Consider the following 19,358-nt stretch of genomic DNA (forward strand, 5'->3'; position numbering starts at 1 on the left):
TGGGGTTGACAAAGTGAGGAGTCACGCGACACCAACTTATAGTCCAACAGGTTTATATGAAATCACAAACTTTTGGAGCACTGCTCCTTTGTCAGGATGAAAGGGCAGAGCTTCGAAAATTGTGATATCAAATAAACCTGTTGGACCATAACCTGGTGTTGTGTTGGCTTCTAACTATGAAAATAAATGCAAAAGTTATTTTTTACTAAGTGACTATGTTGACTGACGAGATTGAAAAAGTATATCAAAAAGCTCCTGAAAATCAAAATATATCCCTGGGGCAATCTCAAAAGGAACAAAAAATATTGTGAGCACTTAATTACTCATACCAAAGAATTCCAACTATGTTCAAACAGGGGAGAGGAATGTTATCTAACTGATAACATTATGAGCATCAATATTTGGCATTTTAAAGAAAAAAAAATTTGATTAATTAAACTAGGAAATATAATTTATTGCATAAAAATTAATTTGTTACAATAGGAATGCTAAACTTATTTACAATTGGTAGTTTACAGAATGAACAATACATGAAAAGAGGGACAGAGCAATTGATTCTAGCACTTTCTATACATATAAATATGAAAGGTGTACATAAAAACTGAAGCATCACGATATGCCTGAAAATGAATTAACTTCTATGAACTTGCATAGCACTTGGAGTGAATGAAAGAAAGTAAAGCATTATTTTGCTAACTGCTTGGTGTCATGTTACCTTTATATGGGAAAAAGAGGATTAACTGTTCACTAAAACACCTTCAGCCGCTTTTAATCAATGAATACTGAAAAATGCTGGCCATAGCCATCTAAAAGTTAGCGCCAACCACCCCTCTCTGCAATAAACAGGATTGCTCTTATTTAGGTCCAGAGTCTCAGTTACACCATTATTGAAATGCACACCAGTAGCCATCATGGATTGTTCAAATATAATTTTATAAAAACTATATATTGTCATCTAAACTGAAGATTCTTTACTTTTAAAAGCTCACCACTGCACGTCGATAAAACTTGATTGAAATATTTAATAAGGAGTGTGTGGTTTAGCTGGTTGTTGGTTTGCACGTGGGGAGAGATCGACTTCTCTTTCATCAGCTCTTTGGAAGGAGGGGTGTCAGTGCTGGGTGGGTGCATTCCTGGAAATTTCCAGCACATGACCACCCTTGTTCTTGTTTCCTCTACCAGGTCAAACAGCCCTTCTCCCATTAAGCTCCACCCAACACCCCACCCCCCTCCCCCCGCCATACGTTTTTATAACTAACAAAAAGATGCACTCAAAGAAACTGGGAGATAAAAGTTCTCTAGAAGCCCTGTGAATCTTTTCCTGGCCCTTACTCGTAGCGGGACCCTGGAGATTAACTTTCAATTCTGGAAGATTCCAGAGCAATCCGGGGAGAGTTGTCAACCCAATCATGGAATTATAAGTGGATTTCTTTATACACAGGTGTCCGATTTGGATTAGGCAAAAAGTTTGAAGGTTCTTTCTCCCCACAAGCCAGACTAAGGCTGATAATTAATGTCTGATACTTCACTTTCTGAATCAGACACTTAACAATTAAAATTAACACAATGATGAATTTAAAATATATTTGTCCAAAACACCTTGAAAATAAATAAATCAAAATGTGCCATGCTACCAAGTACTTAAACATTTAAACAACATTTACAAATAACACAAATTAGTGTCACTTTTGATGGTGCAGCCTTGTGTATCTCATACTCTTATTGAAACTACCATAGCATCAAAAATGCACACTCCCACAATCACCCAATTTTTTTTGGGTTGGCTTGACCATTTACTCAACTTCAGATGTTTCTGATGGTGTACCCACCTTTCGATGTCTATTGGCTTTTACTATCAAATATCTTGATGAGGACATGACAAAAACCAAAGGTGTTTTTATTTAAAGGCAAGTTTGGAATAAGACATCATTGAATACTTATCCTCAACATCAGAGTCAAATGCAGAGTGAGATCACGTGAAGGCTTCCCCATGCAAGAGAGGTTCTGACAAGAAAATGATCTCGGGTTGCATTCCCTCCCAGTGAGTGCTTCCCTTTCAACCTCTGACCTGAGGAGGCCAGCTCCCCACATGATGCACCTTCGCCTCATCCAAGTCCACAGCTCTCTCTGAGAACTGATCTCAGGCTTTGAAAATGGCTTTACGATTCTTCCAGTTTGTGGGGCAAAGGAAATCGAGGATTAAACATTCTCGGAACTCCAGCTTGCAGCGGCTTGAGGTTTTGAAGGTGAGGTGGAGTGGATGGAGGTTGGGAATGCGGGAACTGTAGCCAGAAGAGGAAATCACATCACTGAATAAAGCCCCTGTTATGGAGGAATACGTCAGATGGTGTCAGAACCCATCCATATGCTTCCTCCATGCTTTCCACCTAACTTTCCACTTCAATAACTTTTGATGCTGAAATGAAATTCAGAGGAACAAAAATGGAACTGCAGTTTAAGAACAGTTTAACGCTGACAATGTGCTTTAAAGTAACAAAGACATGGTGACACAATCAAATCTCCAGGCCCATATTTCTTCAAGCCAAGAAGTTGGATGTTCATTCCTCATGTGTGCGTGGATCTGGCCATTTCGCCTGTGAGGACTTTGCAAGCTTATGAATCAGGCTTATTTCTCCTGGGAAATGGTAGGTCCCTACGATGATTGACTATTGCTTCACTTCATGAGCGTCCTTAAATCCTGGTATCAATTAGCGCAGCCTGGAGTAGGAATCACTCGTGTGTGTGTCGATGGAGAGCTGGGGCAATGTGGTGAAGGGGAAAGAGGCAGGAGGTCAGCAGTATAACTGCAGTAGATGAACAGATCCTTTGAGCAGAAATGCTGGTTGCTAGCCTGGAAATGATCGCAGTTGATATTACTGAGTGAATGCCCACTAACCATCAAATGACATTCCTCTGCACTTACTGACTGACTTACTGGAAACGCTGTTGTGACATTGTGGACAGTGAATGCAGAACAAGCTCAGCCACTGCCATCCTCAAACCAGAACTAATGAGCTTGTATCAAAAAGAGAGAGAGAGAGAGAAAAGCGTTAAAAACCACTTTTAGATCCAAGTTGTGTTTCTGCAGTCATGGCTTGTGAGAAACCTGTATGGATGTCCTTGTCTGTCCATGTACTTGTCTGTATGGAGAAACTGTGTTTGCAACATAATAATGAAATGAAAGGCATTAACATGACTCTGTGACATCTGCCAACATTCACAATTCATCCTCTTCCTCTCGTATAGTTTTGTTGAGCAACTCAGTTGGATTCCTCTCCCTGTTCTGATTTGTACAACATGTGCACTGGGATTTTGAGGGATGTCTACATTGGCTGTGAATGTAAACAAATCCTCAGGTTTTTATACAAAGTCTCAACATAGGAGCGAACAAAAAAAAAGAGCATCCAAAGATATGGACAATAAATTAAATGCGTTTCCTAAGAAACTGTTAATGTTATACAAGCTGCCCAAAGGTTTTGAGAGGAGCGAGGGTTTCTTTTCTGTCTGGATCGAAAATGACATCTTCAGCTCTCATGTAAAAATTGCTACTCGTTCCTAATTGGCTTGGTGCTGCAGTCAGCAGCAGGTGGATTTCTGTAACAGTTGCCATGGATGCTGGGGATCCATCACTACATTGTAAAGTTATCCATCTTTCAGCATTCTTCTGTTGTCATGACTACCATCACGTCACTCTTGCCCATCTCCTCGAGGACACTGGCGAGGGAGTTGATATCTCCATCATCCTGATGCTGGGCTTCCCACAGGTCCAGGATGACGCCAGTCGGACTAAGTTTTGTAGCAAAATAGGTGAGGTATCTAAACATGTGAGAGAGAGAGAGAGCAAAATTAGCATGTACTGGGAGATCAAATGCAACAGCATACAGTAAATGGCAGGACCCTTAGGAGCATTTATACACAGAAGGATCTTAGGGTACAAGTCCATAGCTTCCTGAAAGTGCCAACACAAGTGGATAAAATGGAATAAGGCAGAGGGTATGCTTGTCTTCATTTGTCGGGGCACTGAGTGTAAAAGTTAGCAATTCATGTTGCAGCTGTGTAAAACCATAAGGCCACATTTAGAGTATTGTGTGTAGTTCTGGTCACCACACTATAAGGAGGTGGCTTTGGAGAGGGAGTAAAAGAGGTTTACCAGGATGCTGCCTGGATTGGAGTGTATCAGTTGTCAGAGAGGTTGGACAAGATCGGGTCGTATTCACAACAGTGTTGGAGGCTGAGGGGTGACCTGATAGAAGTCTCTACAATAATGAGAGACATCGATAGGGTGGACAGACAGGGTCTTTCTCCCAGCGTGGAAATGTCAAATATTTGGGGGCATAGGTTTAAGATGAGAGGGGGAAGTTTAAGGGAGATGTGTGAGGAAAGCTTTTTAAGCAGTGGGTGGTAGGTGCTTGGAATGCACTGCCAGGGGAGGTGTTATAAGCTGATACCATAGCAATGTTTAAGAGGCATTTACATAGACACATGAACAGGCAGGGAATACAGCTATACCATGTGAGGGCAGCTGGGAGTAGTTTAGAATGGCATCATGCTCAGCACAGACATGATGGGCCGATGGGCCTATTGCTGTGCTGTACTACTCTATGTTCTATGTATGTTCTAATACGGGACAGTCATACTGATATATTGAAATAACACGGACAGCACAATAATCTTCTAGTTCAGGTTGAAATGGAAAGGCTCTCTTGCGCTTGGGCTTGTTTCACATATATTGAGATGAGGAGACTGAAATATGACAAATTAATAAACCAATGAGTTTCACCTAATTATTCCTCCTTCCCAGCAGAAAGGAGAGAATTAGTTAATCCCAACACCCCCAATAATAAACTGCCTTACTCTAAATGACCTGGTTTTATATAACATCTATCAACTGTATGACCATTCTCGACTGACTGCATTCTGCTGGAGAAATAATTCGACTTTTCTCAGCAGACTTTGCTTTCAAGAAGGACAGCAAGTGGAATGCTGGCCTTTATTACTGATGGGTAAAATATGAAAGGAGCGATGTCTTGCTGTAACAGTTTGGGTGAGACTAAGCAGACAGTGTTGAAGACAGCTCTGATCTCTTTACTTAAGGAAGGATGTATTTGCTTTGGTAACAGTTCATAAACAGTTCAGGTCCCGATACTAATTCCTGTGGCACTCCACTTGTTACAGCTTGTCGTCCTGAAGCTAACTCATTTATCTGGACTCACCACTTCCTATTGGTTAGCCAGGCCCCTATCCTTGTTAACATATCACCACTTGAAGGAGGAGAAAGTGAGGACTGCAGATGCTGGAGACCAGATTTGAAAAATGTGGTGCTGGAAAAACACAGCAGGCCAGACAGCATCCGAGGAGCAGGAGAATCAACGTTTTGTTCCTGAAGAAGGGCTTAATCCCGAAGCGTCGATTCTCCTGCTCCTCGGATGCTGTCTTGCTTGCGGTGTTTTTCCAGCACCACATATCACCACTTGAACACCATGAACTTTTAACTTCCTCAGTAATCTTTCACGTGGAGATTTATTGAATACCTTTTGTAAATCTGGATATGCCACATCTGCCAATTGCTTTCACCCAGTCTGTTTGTTACAACTTCAAAGAACTTGTTATGAAGATGTGGACATATTGTACCTTTAAGAGAGTTAAAAGCTACCTGACACAGCACCAAGTGTTCTGAACAAGACACAATGTAATATGTAGTCCAGCAGCTAGAGTAGCTGGTTGCCAGAAGACAAAAACAGACTCAAATTGGGTCAATCAGTTTAAATTATACCCCCTAAAAAAATCCCAAACACCAATCAAGTTTGAATTGACTATATTGACAATATTAAAATACAATGACACAATATGATGCTGTGGGGATATAAGACCAGGAAAACTTGAACAGCTGGGAGAGACCTGCCAAAAGACCAATAGATGTAGGTTGCTAGTCAGAACTCTCTTCGAGGTACCTGTCTACAGAAGGAGTTTGCACAGAGAAAAAACATCGACACCGACCTGGAGAGCAGATCTACAGAGGAAGATATAAAGAGAAGATTCGACCGCTGGCTGGTTTTGAAATTTGAATTTTTCAGTAAATTTTAATTGGGGGTTTTATTGGACTAGTGTTATAGAAGGGAAAGTAAAAGATAGGTTGGAGGAAGGAGTTGTAAATAGTTGTTGGTTAATTATTCTCTGTTATGTTTTTAAGAAATAAAGTTGTTAATTTTTACTTTAAATAGTTCTTGGCCTCTCAAATTTTCACAGATTACTGCACAGGATAAATCTTTTCTGTGTTGCTGGTTTAAAATCAACAGAGAGGGTTTACCCTTTGTCGTAACAAACTCCAGTCATTCTGACACCACAGGATTGCACTTTGACAAAACCAAGTTGACTCTGCCCGTTTGCGTAATGATTTTCAGAGCGTTCTGCCCCTGCTTCCTTGGTGATGGATTCTAGTATTTTTGCCAATACTGCTTGCTGACAGCCACTAAGGCGTTCCTCCACTCACCTGTCCACCCCCAGCTTCTCGGCTAAGAGCCTCCAGTCATTCCCTCGGGTATTTGGTGCATCCAAATTCGTACAGATTTTCTGCCGGATGGAATATGGAATCTTAAAGGCATAAGGGCCGACCTGTGTGGTTATGTTGGTGCCACCCTGCGTGTGGAATGGGCTAACACATTTGGAATTCTGATGGCAAAAGCAACAGATATCTATTGTTATTCAAGACCGACCAAGATGTCCGAAATTTCAATGCAAACAAGATCATGGAATACAATACTTCACGACGGTCAAAGTGAGGGCACAGAGTGACCAATCCATTGACAACAGCTTTTATTTATATAGCACCTTCAACGTAGTAAGGCATTCCTTGGTGGTTCACAGAACTGTTATCTGAGTGAAAAAAATCCAGATTCTTCGATTCACTTTGAGAGGCATCGTATATGTAACTGTGCAAATGTTCTGGGGCATTGTCCAGGTCCAACTCACATTCCCCACCCTCCCATGAAATTTGTTATAAGATGCCCACAGAGATTGATCAAAATGATGACAGTCACCAGAGAAATCACGAAACACAAAGACTGGGATAACACCAGGTCAGAGTGGACTACACAGGTCAAGAAAGTGTGAAGAGTCTAGGAAAGAGAAAATGAGGAGATCTGACAGAGCGTGGCATTTAAGACTATGAAAGGGTTTGAAAAGGATTGAGATAGAGATGTTGTTTTCACATATGGGTGACACCAGAACAAAGGGCCATAAATCCAAATTAGCGACTAAAATGTCCAAATGGTAGTTCAGGAGAAATGACTTTACCAAGAAAGTGGTGAATCTGTGGAATCTGTTAGAATGTGTACAGATCTTTTGGGCCAAATGGCCTTACCTACGCTGTATGTACTGTGTAATACAGATAAGGATGGATATCAGCTGTCTCATCCCTCAGTATCCTGCACCTCTCCCATTGGTTAGCTCAACTGGTTGATGGCACATTCAATGCAGAGTAACACCAACAGCATGAGTTTGATCCCTGATAGGGTGACATGTTGGCTCAGTGGTTAGGACTGCTGCCCCACAGCACTAGGAACCTGGGTTCAATCCCACCCTTGGGTAACTGTCTGTGTGGAGTTTTGCACATTCTCCCCGTGTCTATGTGGGTTTTCTTCCAGATCCTCTGGTTTCTTCCCACAGTCCAAAGATGTGCAGATTAAGTGGATTGGCCATGTTAAACTGTCATATAGTGTGCAGAGATGTGTAGGCTAGGTGGGTTAGCCATGGGAAATGCAGGGTTACAGGGATGGGACGGGGGGTGGCGAGTGAGCTGCTCTTTGGAGGGTTAGTGTGGGCTGAATGGTCTGCTTCCACACTGTGGGGATTCTATGAGCGAATCAGCTGAAGCTACCATGAAGGACAGTCCCTAGTCTGTGGTATGGTGACCCTCAGGTTAAATCGGTACCTGTCCTATCTCGCTCTCTCTAAAGAGAGGACAGCCTTATGGGTTGGTAAAACTCTGGGAAATTTTACTACGCGAGGTACAGTTCATAGTTTCTTTATAGTCATGAAGCAGAAAGTGTTGGAGGTTTGTGATCACAGCTTCAGCTTCCTGTTCTCTTACCTCTTCAATGGTTGTATGTAGCTGGAATATCTGACCTTCCCCCTCCACCTGTCGGACACAGATTTTGCAGGAGAATTCAGTGGATGCCAGGCTGTATCGCTCCAGTGAGAAGGTGCAGTGCAATGCTCTCTGGGTACCACTCCAAATATGATAAAATGGGATTTCCTGGAATACACAAGAACCCGAAAATGAGAAAGTGAGAGGCAGAGAGAAGGGGGAGAGGAAGGAGAGAGGCAGGAAAGATGGGGGCAGTGAGAGTGGGCAAAGAGAAAGGAGGGAGAGAGGAGAGGGCAGAGAGGAAAGATAGAGATGAGATTGGATTGAGAGAGGAGAGCAAGATGGGAGAGAGAGGGAGGGAGAGGATGACATTTGATTCCTTTCATTTAATCTACTCATTGAGAGAGACATGAAAAACAAATCAATATAAACATTTTGCAAATTTTGGGAGTTAGCGAAAGCAAAGCTTTGTGAATTGCAAACCTCTGGGGTTAGGGATATAGGGAGCACAGAACTTAGGAGAGCCAGGAATACTCTCCATTTGTTGGTGGATTGACCTTATATTTCTATCATTAATAATACATAACAAAGGGTGTTATGTTTTAGTTTGGACACAGGACAAGAAACTCCCAGTGACTGTCAACATCGAAAGAGAGTCCCCAGGAGTGGGGAGGGGGTGGGGTTAGTATTTACAGGTGGGTCCCTGGGGGAGTGTGTCAGTATTTACAGGGGAGTCCCCGGGGGGAGTGTGTCAGTATTTACAGGAGGGGGTCCCTGGGGGAGTGTGTCAGCATTTACAGGTGGGTCCCTGGGGGGAGTGTGTCAGTATTTACAAGGGGTCCCTGGGGGGAGTGTGTCAGTATTTACAGGAGGGGGTCCCTGGGGGAGTGTGTCAGCATTTACAAGGGGTCCCTGGGGGGAGTGTGTCAGTATTTACAGGAGGGGGTCCCTGGGGGAGTGTGTCAGTATTTACAGGGGGTCCCCGGGGGGGAATGTGTCAGTATTTACAGGGGAGTCCCCGGGGGGAGTGTGTCAGTATTTACAGGAGGGGGTCCCTGGGGGAGTGTGTCAGTATTTACAGGGGGTCCCCGGGGGGGAATGTGTCAGTATTTACAGGGGAGTCCCCGGGGGGAGTGTGCCAGTATTTACAGGGGGTCCCTGGGGGGAGTGTGTCAGTATTTACAGGGGAGTCCCCGGGGGGAGTGTGCCAGTATTTACAGGGGTGTCCTGGGAGGAGGGGGGTGTCAGTATTTACAGGGCGGTCCCTGGGGGGAGTGAGTCAGTATTTACAGGGGTTCCCTGGGGGGAGGGGGGGGGTGTCGTATTTACAGGGGGGGTCCCTGGGAGGAGTGTGTCAGTATTTACAGGGGGGTCACGGGGGGGTCTGTGTCAGTATTTACAGGGGAGTCCCTGGGGGAGTGTGTCAGTATTTACAGGAGGTCACTTGGGGGGGAGTGTGTCAGTATTTGGGGGGGGGTGGGGTCCCTGGGGGACTGTGCCAGTATTTACAGGGGTGTCCCCGGGGAGAGTCTGTCAGTATTTACAGGGGGGTCCCTGGGGGGATTGTGTCAGTATTTACAGGGGGGTCCCCGGGGGGTGTGTGTCAGTATTTACAGGGGGTCCTGGGGGGGGGAGTGTGTCAGTATTCACAGGGGATCCCTGGGGGGGTGTGTGTCATTATTTACAGGGGGGTCCCTGGGGGGAGTGTCTCAGCATTTACAGGGTGGGTCCCCGTGGGGAGTGTGTCAGTATTTACAGGGGGGTCCCTGGGGGCAGTGTGTCAGTATTTACAGGGGGTCCCTGGGGGTGTGTGTGTCAGTATTTACAGGGGGTCCCTGGGGGTGTGTGTGTCAGTATTTACAGGGGGGGGGGTCCCCAGGGGGAGTGTGTCAGTATTTACTGGGGGGGGGGGGGGGGAGGGGGCTACCTGGGGAGGGTGTGTGCCAGTATTTACAGGGGGGGTCCCCGGAGGGAATGTGTCAGTATTTACAGCGGGGTCCCTGGGGGGAGTGTGTCTGTACTTACAGGGGGTGGTCCCTGTGGTGAGTGTGTCAGTTTTTACAGGGGGGGTCCCCGGGGGGAGTGTGTTTGAATGTTAGCAATGTGCTTTTTTAAAAAAAAACTCATTCAAGTGATCAGACGGGTTTGAATGACAACGTGATAGTTTCATGGCGTCTTTATCGAGATTAGCATTAAATTCTGCAATTATTCAATTACTTGGATTTAAATTCTGAAGCTGCTTTGAGAGAATTTGACCACAATTCTTTATGAAACGAAGCCAGGTTTTGAGAATACTCTCCCAGTGACTAATCCAATGGTGATTCCTCTGAGAATGTTTTCCTCTGTTTTTGTGACAATCCTGAGACAATCATTTTAAGCCAACTTTAACAGAGAGCTACAGCAAATCAGAGGCTGAGAACTTAAAGTATTCTGGCAAATAAACAACCACTGACATCCAGAAGGACAAGGGCAGCAGATACATAGGAACACCACCCCCTGCAAGTTCCCCTCCAAGTCACTCACCATCCTGACTTGGAAATATTTCGCCATTCCTTCAGTATTGCTGGGTCAAAATCCTGCAACCCCCTTCCTAACTGTATTGTAGGTGACCCTATGTCCCAGACACAGTTTAAGAAGATAGCTCACTACCACCATGTCAATAGGAATTAGGGTTGGGATATACACATGTTGGCCGAGTTAGGGATCAGAGCTGGATCAGCATGGCTTGCTAACTGCCCAGGTGATGAACTGCCTTCTTGAACCACTGCGGTCCATTTGGATTAGATAGAACCCTAATGCTGTTAGGAAGACATTTTGACACAGCGACACTGAAGGAACAGTGTTATATTTCCCAGTTAGGATGGTGAATTTGCAGTGGATGGTGGTCCATGGATCTGCTGTCCTTGTCCTTCTAGATGGAAGTGGTCGTGAGTTTGGGACGTGATATCTAAGGAGTCTTGGTGAATGTTCCATGAATTAATAAACTGATAAAAACACACATTACTAGGTAGACCCTGGGAATATACTGGCATCATTTCAAATCTGTTACAAGGTGCATCACAAAAGAAGAGGAAAGGTTTTTGAAGCAACATCTTGGGAATTGACAGCAAGGCCGAGCAGGGAGAAATACCCATGTGTAGAAACAAAATAAGGCAAATGATTGGAAGCAAGTGTAATCCTGGATGATGTCCTGAGTCGCATATCATCAGCTTGTCCCCTCGTGTATGGTACGGTGGCTTAGTGGTTAGCACTGCTACCTCACAGCACTAGGGACTTAGGTTTGAATCCAGCCTCGGGTGACTGTCAGTGTGGAGTTTGCACATTCTCCCTGTGTCTGCACGGGTTTCCTCCCACAGCCCAAAAATGTGCAGGTTAGGGTGGATCGTCTATGCTAAATTGCCCCATAGTGTGCAGGTTAGGTCAGTTAGATATGGGAAATGTGGGTTACAGGAATAGGGTGGGGCTTTGAATGGGATGCTGTTTGGAGGGTCGGTATGGATTCAATGGGCCAAATGGCCTGTTTCCACGTTGTAGCGATTTTATGATAGACCAGAAACGCACAGAAAATGATCAAAAAGGTGCACTCCATGCCCATACTTTGCTGGTCACAGTTTCCATAACAATGTGACCTGTAACAGCTTTCCTGGCTAGCACAGACCAGGACGACGTTAAATATTTTATATTACTAGCAGGGGAGGAAATAATCTTTATGTTAGTGTCAAAGTCTCACCAGGTACATGAAAGCAAATTAGGTCAGAAAGCACTGGAAATTTCAGAACTCCAAAACACCTCCCTTTCGAATTCATCACCTTCTCTCATCTACAGGCTGACGCTGAAATCTGACACAACGCTGGCTTTGCTCAATATGCCAGCTTTTGCTCATCAACCCAACTGAGGAGCACTGGCAGAGGTGTTGAAATGTCTGAAAAGACCCCAGTTTAACAATGGCAGGGGAGTGGTCAGTTCTCCCAATTCAATTTCAAGTTTAATTGTAGCAGCCACAAAAGCTGCTGCAGTCCAGAGAAAAGTTCCATGCTTCAGCAGATGATTCTTGACTGACTTTTCTCTCTGAAATCTCTCCAGCCTGTAAGAACCTGTGTTTGAATTGACCTTTTGCAAAGGGGTGTGTTTATGGAATGTTACGAGAATTGGACCAGCTCCTTAGTTAAGTTGCTATGTCGAGTTGTTCATACTTTCTAATAGTTAAGTTATTCTAAATTCCATTTTCTTTTGTTCGTGTTTCAACTGTAGTGTTTAAATAAACACTATTTTGCTTAAAGCTGAGTGGTTTGACAAACTGCCTCACACCTGGAATATCCACATACATCTACCTTTAAACTAAAAAAAAAGTTAGGTCTGGGCTACCCTCTTAAAATATGGTCTGGCCTGGACCATAACGGTGAGGTCAACATGTACTTGCTGTCAGGCAGCCATTACTGAGCAACTTTGAACTGAAGGGGTGTGGGGTCACACTCATATTGAAAGATTATTTCGGACTGAGAAAGGTCATCATGCAGAGGGATGTGTAAATAATTGGAAATCCCTCTGCTGGAGAATTGTGGAGTGTCCATTGTGGAATATATTCCCAATGTGGGAAGGGCAAACGGTGAGGGAGGACCCTCCCTGGTATCTGCAGTGATGAGAACAAACAGCTGAAGTCTCCTGGAAAGCGAGCTAAGCACAGGGCTCATCAAAAGCTGCTGAACCTTTAACTTAATTCCTTTATTTTTCTAGTTTAAATTAAGAAAGAGTTAATTTCCTTAATTTTTCTACTTATTCTGTGAGATTAGGTTAGATTCCCTATAGTATGGAAACAGACCCTTCGACCCAACAAGTCCACACTGACCCTCTGAAGAGTAGCCCATCCAGACCCATTTCCCTTACTCTAAGGTTACCCCTGACGAATTCATCTAACACTATGGGCAATTTCCCACAGCCAGTTCACCTGACCTGCACATATTTGGACTGTGGGAGGAATCTCACGCAGACACGAGGAGAATGTGCAACCTTCACACAGAAGGGAATTGAACCCGGGTCCCTGGTGCTGTGAGGCAGCAGTGCCACCACAGGTAGTACTTAACTTTTAAACTCTGTTTCTCTTATTACTTTGTACCTGAGGTTTTTTTGTACTTCAGTCCCTTTGTATCTAAGATGGTGTCATTATGGCAATATTAGCCACTTTCCACTGTACTCCTGTGCTTGAGTACACATGACAATAAAACCCGAAATCCAAATCCAATATTTAAGGCGGAGACAGGTCTCTCAGAAAAATTAAAAGCATAAGATGTAGGACCAGAAACAGGCCATTCAGCCCATCAAGCCTGCTCTGCCATTGATTGAGATTGTGGCTGGTCTGACAATCCTCAACTACACTTTCCTGTCTATTCCTTTGATGCCTTCCCTGAGGAATATGAAGGGAGGGAAAGCAGGAAACTGGAGCTGAGGCAGAAGATCCACCACGATTATATAGAACAACAGACCAGGTTCGATGGGCACAATGGTCTACTCCTGCCTGTATTTCCTGTGTTTATTTACACCTCCCTATCAGAGAGGGCAGTACAACAAAATACTGAACAATTGCAACCGCTATAGACACATGGAAGAGCTCGTCTAGTCTGAATAGTTCAGGATTGTTTAGTTACCAACTGCTAGTAGGATAGTAACAAAAAATGTGGGACACTTTATTCTGACTTCGTCATGCCCTTTCTCCACAATGAGTTTCAATGGTGAGAATGTGTGGCTGGAAGCTATCAAAAAGCAAGCACAGGGCTGAATGGCCTTCCCTTGAGTTGCAAATCATCAATTCAGTATTAATCACCGAGCAAATGCTTTCAGCTCAGTTGCTATTCTAGCTGCGGCTGAACATAAAATTCTGATTAAGTCAAACTGCAAACCACAGTTCTTTATTCTCTGCAAGCGAGGCTGGAGGTGTGACAATTCAGGCCTGACCTGATATTTGGCGAGCAACTTGCTTCTCCACAACGAGTGGGGGATATTGTGAATGGACAGCCGGAGATTGTGGTAACTGTCCTTAAACAGTAGTGTCTTGGGTTCCTCAAGAAGGTAACCTCCCAGAGTCCTCTCTAGCTCCAGCACTTCCTGTTGGGAGACAGATTAAAGAAACAAGAATGTGAAATTCTGTGAGATTGTTAATCGATTCCGTGACAGATGCTGGAGAAACTCAGCAGGTCTGGCGGCATCTATGGGGAAAGAAACGTTTCAAGTCCAGTATGACCCTACTTCAGCCTAGAGTTCTTAAGAAGAGTCGTACTGGACTCAAAACATTAAGTCTGTTTCTCTCTCCACAGGTCTGCCAGACCAGCTGAGTTTCTTGGCGTTTAATGGAGTTAACATTCAGGCTTAAACATTCTGCTGGGGCGGGGAGAAGTTCGGGTTTTAACTGTCTCGAAGCAAGTACAGAACAAAAGTGAAGCATAGCAGGGACCTTAACCGTGGCAGAGACTCAAGGGAGGACATTAAGCAAGTTTTAGGGATGTTCCTAAATCATTCCCGAAGAGGTCAGATGTGGTAAGTTACTGGTCAAAATGTGGAAGACTAATTTGGGTAAGTATGGAACACATGGAGAGACTTCAGCAGGAACATGTAGAGATGAAATTGAGGTCTCCAAGGGGGCATTCAAACCTTCAACTAACCCACTGCCCGACCCTTCACAAGACTCCATAACTACAAGACAGTTATTGATAAATCCAGTGGGTAATGAGGAACATCTTCACGTGTGGCATTTTCTACACATCAATGGGTTGAGTTTATCAGCCCATTATCGGAATCTAGTGAATCCAAGTGGAAACCATTCCCTCTCGATCCCAATGGACTGTGCTGTAGTCGGCCCCTTTAAGAAAGGATCACTAAGGGAGGAGTCATGTGACCTGTTCGTCAAGTCAAGGTCCGAGTTAGAATCTGCACACGGTGTGTGGGGATTTACCCAGCAGCTGAATGGGGAAGTGAGGTATGTAAAAACCACGTTATATGCTTTACAAATAAGTGCTATTGGTTGTATTAAATCATTGTGTTTTATAAGTTAACCAGCAGAACCAAGCTTTGAAATCACTGGAGACTGAAGGGTGCAGGGAATGATTAAGTGACAAAAGGGAGGATGGTGGAAGGGAAAGCAAAAACAGATTGATATTGGGACAGGAAGCAGAGAAAAAAAATGAGTCCATTGGAGGTGTAAATGGAACCAGCTGAAACCAATGCTGCATGAAATCAGAGGGGCAATTTCAAACTGAAGTTATCGAAATCATATAGAGTCATAGAGATGTACAGTATGGAAACAGACCCTTCGGTCCAACCCGTCCATGCCGACCAGATATCCCAACCCAATCTAGTCCCACCTGCCAGCACCCAGCCTATATCCCTCCAAACCCTTCCTATTCATATACCCATCCAAATGCCTCTTAAATGTTGCAATTGTACCAGCCTCTATCATTTCCTCTGGCAGTTCATTCCATACATGTACCACCCTCTGTGTGAAAAAGTTGCCCCTTCAGTCTCCTTTATATCTTCCCCCTCTCACCCCAAACCTATGCCCTTTAGTTCTGGACTCCCCCACCCCAGGGAAGAGACTTTGCCTAGTCACCCTATCCATGCCCCTCATAATTTTATAAACCTCTATAAGATCACCCTTCAGCCTCCGACGCTCCAGAGAAAACAGCCCCAGCCTGTTCAGCCTCCCCTTGTAGCTCAAATCCTCCAACCCTGGCAACATCCTTGTAAATCTTTTCTGAACCCTTTCAAGTTTCACAACACCTTTCCAATAGGAAGGAGACCAAAATTGCACGCAATATTCCAAAAGTGGCCTAACCAATGTCCTGTACAGCCACAACATGACCTCCCAACTCCTGTACTCAATATCTGGAAGCAAAACCAGAAATCGCTAGAAAAGCATCTGTGAAGAGAAATGAGAGTTAACATTTTGGGTCTGGTGACCCTTCCCCAGGTTAGTTAACTCAGTATCTGGAAGGTTTTAAATCCCTGAGAACGTGTCTATTGTGTGACACTACAAAACACACAGTGATAAAAGAGAGGATCACTGTCATGTCGAAAGCTGAGCATGGGTGTGGAGGAGTTTACAATATAACCGATACCTTTAAAGCATCTGGAGTGTCGTCCACACAGTACACTTTAAGGCTGTACTCCAGAGATGTACATGAGATGGGTGCAAATATGGCGAGCTGGAGTCTTTTAATGGCTGACCTGGAGGCAGACTCCCCCACGAGGGCATACGTGCCCAATTGGTCAAGCAAAACGTGGCAGGACTGGGGGTCCAGCTGACAGTAGCAGGGGGTATTTAAATTCTCCTCTTCCAGTGTCACCACCTCCTGAAGAACAAAACAAAGAGGGAGAGAGAGAGAGAGAGAGAAATAAAAAAAGTCAGGAGTGAACAGCCAATGATAAAGATCCCTCTTGGAGCTTTGGGCAATGGTCCTCACGTGATTACTTGACAACAGAATAATTAGCCACTCTGTTAATCTTCTGCAGGGAGTTAGCTGCAAATTTCTCCAAATTAAGGGAGAGACAAACCTGGACAGTTAGCTCCATGATCACCAACAACAAATTACAGCACCTTTGGCACAGTAAAATGTGCTTCACTGGAGGTTTACCAAATCGAATTTGTCACCAAGCTCCATTGGGAGATATTCAGACAAAGACCCAAAAGATTGGTCAAACAGGAAGGCGTTTCGGAGTGTTCTGTAATCCCAAGGCCCAGGCAAATACTCCGAGGAGATGGAAGCAAAATTCTACAGATGCTGGAAATCGGGAACTAAAGCATAAAATGCTGGAGAAACTCTGCAGGCCTGGCAGCATCTGCAGACTCGGAAACAGAGCACTGAGAAAGAGCTGTATTGGACTCAAAACATTAACTCTGCTTCTGTCTGCACAGACCTGCTGAGTTTCTCCAGCAATTTCTGCTCTTATTTCAGAACTGTAGTATCCGCAGTATTTTGCTTTTATCAGCCATCCTCACCTGGTCTGGCCTACACGTGACTCCAGATCCACTTTGCTGTAGTTGACCCCAGACTTGCAGCAATAGGGTTTACCCCAGATGCACAGCAATGGGATTGACCCCAGATGTACAGCAATGGAGTTGATCCCAGACTCACAGCAATGGTATTGACCCAGACTCTTAACAGTGGGGTCAACCCCAGACTCTTAGCAATGGTATTGACCCAGACTCTTAGCAATGGGGTTGACCCCAGACTCTTAGCAATGGGGTTGACCCCAGACTCGCAGCAATGGGGTTGACCCTAGACTCACAGCAATGGGGTTGACCCCAGACTCACAGCAATGGGGTTGACCCCAGACTCACAGCAATGGAGTTGCCTCTTGATGGCCCTTTGAAGAGCTTGGGCAAACCACTCAGTTCAAGGAAACTGAGGGACAATCAACAAATTCTGGCCTTGCCAGTGACGACACATTGCATAAAAGAAAAACTTATAAACACCAATTGCTCATTGGGGAAATCTGATGCAGCTCTTTACAATTAGCTTTGTTCATTAGCATTACAATAGTGTCCAGTCCAATCAATTGAACAGCAATCAGTCCGGGCAATGTCTCCAATCTTCAGACATTGTTTCTATTGTGTGTGTAACTTGGCATCAACCAGACAAAGACGGAAGTCAAAAAGCTTGAACAAAATGGAGTATTTTTATTCTCAGACATAGATTTGACATCATCACAAGCCAAAGTTTGTTTAGATTTTATATTCATTTAAAGAGGCTGCAGCAACAATGGACTGGCACCGTGAGCATGATTAAAGGTCAGAATGGTGTGCTGTTTTTATTCATTTGTGGGATGTAGGTGTCGCTGGCTGGGCCCAGCATTTATTGCCTGTTCCTAGTTGCCCCTTGAGAAAATGGTGGTGAACTGCCTCCTTCAACCGTTACCATTCACCTGCTCTACAGCCATCACAATGAACGCAGAAATAACACAAAAAACTGCAGATGCAGGAGATCTGAAACCACTGCTGGAGAGACTCAACAGATCTGGCAGCATCTCAAGAGTTAATGTTGCGAGTCCCATGACCTCTTACTGGATAGGTTCTTGAGTATCAAGGGGATTAAAGGTTACAGGGAGAATGGGATTGAGAAACCTATTAGCCATGGTTGGATGGCAGAGCAGACTCAATGAGCTGAATGGCCTAATTTCTGCTTGTATGTCTTGTGACATATATTCAGAGCTTGACGGGACTCAAAACATCAACTCTGTTTCTCTCTCCACAAACACTGCCAGGCCTGCTAAGTTTCTCTAGCACTCCCTGTTCTTGTACACTTAAAGCAGAAGGAGTCTGCCCTGCTCAAACCAAAGCCCTGTCATCTCACTGGATGGTTCTTGGAATCATGTCTCATATTCCAGAAAGACAAAATTATGAATGCATTTTTTTCGTCTAACCCTAATCTAAGAATTAATTTTATCCTTCAATTGCAGTTGGTCTTTCCCTCCATTCAGAGAATCGCTAGTGTGGAAACAGGCCCTTCGGCCCAGCAAGTCCACACCGACTCTCTGGAGAGGAACTCACCCAGACCCATTCCCCTACCATATTATGCTACATTTACCCCTGACTAATGCACCTGACCTACACAACCCTGAACACCATGGACAATTTAGCATAGCCAATCCACCTGATCTGCACATCTTTGGGTTATGGGAGGAATCCCGCACAGACACAGGGAGAATGTGCAAACTCCACACAGACAGCCAGACAGTCACCCGAGGCTGGAATCGAACCTGGGACCCTGGTGCTATGAGGCAGCAATGCTAACCACTGAGCCACCGTGCTGCCCATTGTCTTTATTCATTTGTGGGACATTTATTGACTGTCCCAAATTGACCCTTCACAAGGTGGTGGTGAATTGCTTTCTTGAACCACTGTAGGGTAGACCCACAATATTGTTAGTTGTACGATTTTGACCCAGCGACACTGAAGGAACGGTGATATATTTTCAAGTCAGGTTGCTGTGGGACTTGGAGGGGAACTTGCAGGGGGTGTAACAATCATCAATGACAACTCACAGAGTAAGTTCACTGGGCCGAATGGCATCCTGGGTTGGAATGATTCTGTAAAGTCAGCAAACAAAACAGAACTGAACTATTACCCCTGAGTATTATTGCAATAATTTCCCGTGGGGACATTTCTTCAGGCGAGCCTTTTCAGCTACCTTCAGTACATTGTCTGAGAGGGATACACCACAGTAACTCACTCAGGCCCCTCCAACAACACCTTCCAAACCCACAAACACTTCCATCTGGAAGG

The 19,358-nt window shown here is 44.5% G+C and overlaps 1 protein-coding gene across 4 annotated transcripts in view; it reads right to left on the bottom strand.

The window, feature by feature from the left end:
* Positions 1 to 458: 458 nt before the first annotated feature.
* Positions 459 to 19,358, bottom strand: part of unc5b (unc-5 netrin receptor B) — a 268,998-nt gene continuing 250,098 nt past the window's right edge. For all 4 annotated transcript variants that reach the window (XM_072583546.1, XM_072583545.1, XM_072583548.1 and 1 more), the window contains 5 exons: positions 16,192 to 16,425; positions 14,036 to 14,185; positions 8,090 to 8,254; positions 6,491 to 6,669; positions 459 to 3,816 (listed from right to left, as the gene is read on the bottom strand). In XM_072583546.1, coding sequence (XP_072439647.1) covers positions 3,654 to 3,816; positions 6,491 to 6,669; positions 8,090 to 8,254; positions 14,036 to 14,185; positions 16,192 to 16,425 — 891 coding nt within the window. In that variant the 3' untranslated portion in view covers positions 459 to 3,653. The remainder of the gene's footprint in view (positions 3,817 to 6,490; positions 6,670 to 8,089; positions 8,255 to 14,035; positions 14,186 to 16,191; positions 16,426 to 19,358) is intronic.

Source organism: Chiloscyllium punctatum, chromosome 13 (assembly GCF_047496795.1).
Source record: "Chiloscyllium punctatum isolate Juve2018m chromosome 13, sChiPun1.3, whole genome shotgun sequence".
NCBI classification, from domain to species: Eukaryota; Metazoa; Chordata; class Chondrichthyes; order Orectolobiformes; family Hemiscylliidae; genus Chiloscyllium; species Chiloscyllium punctatum.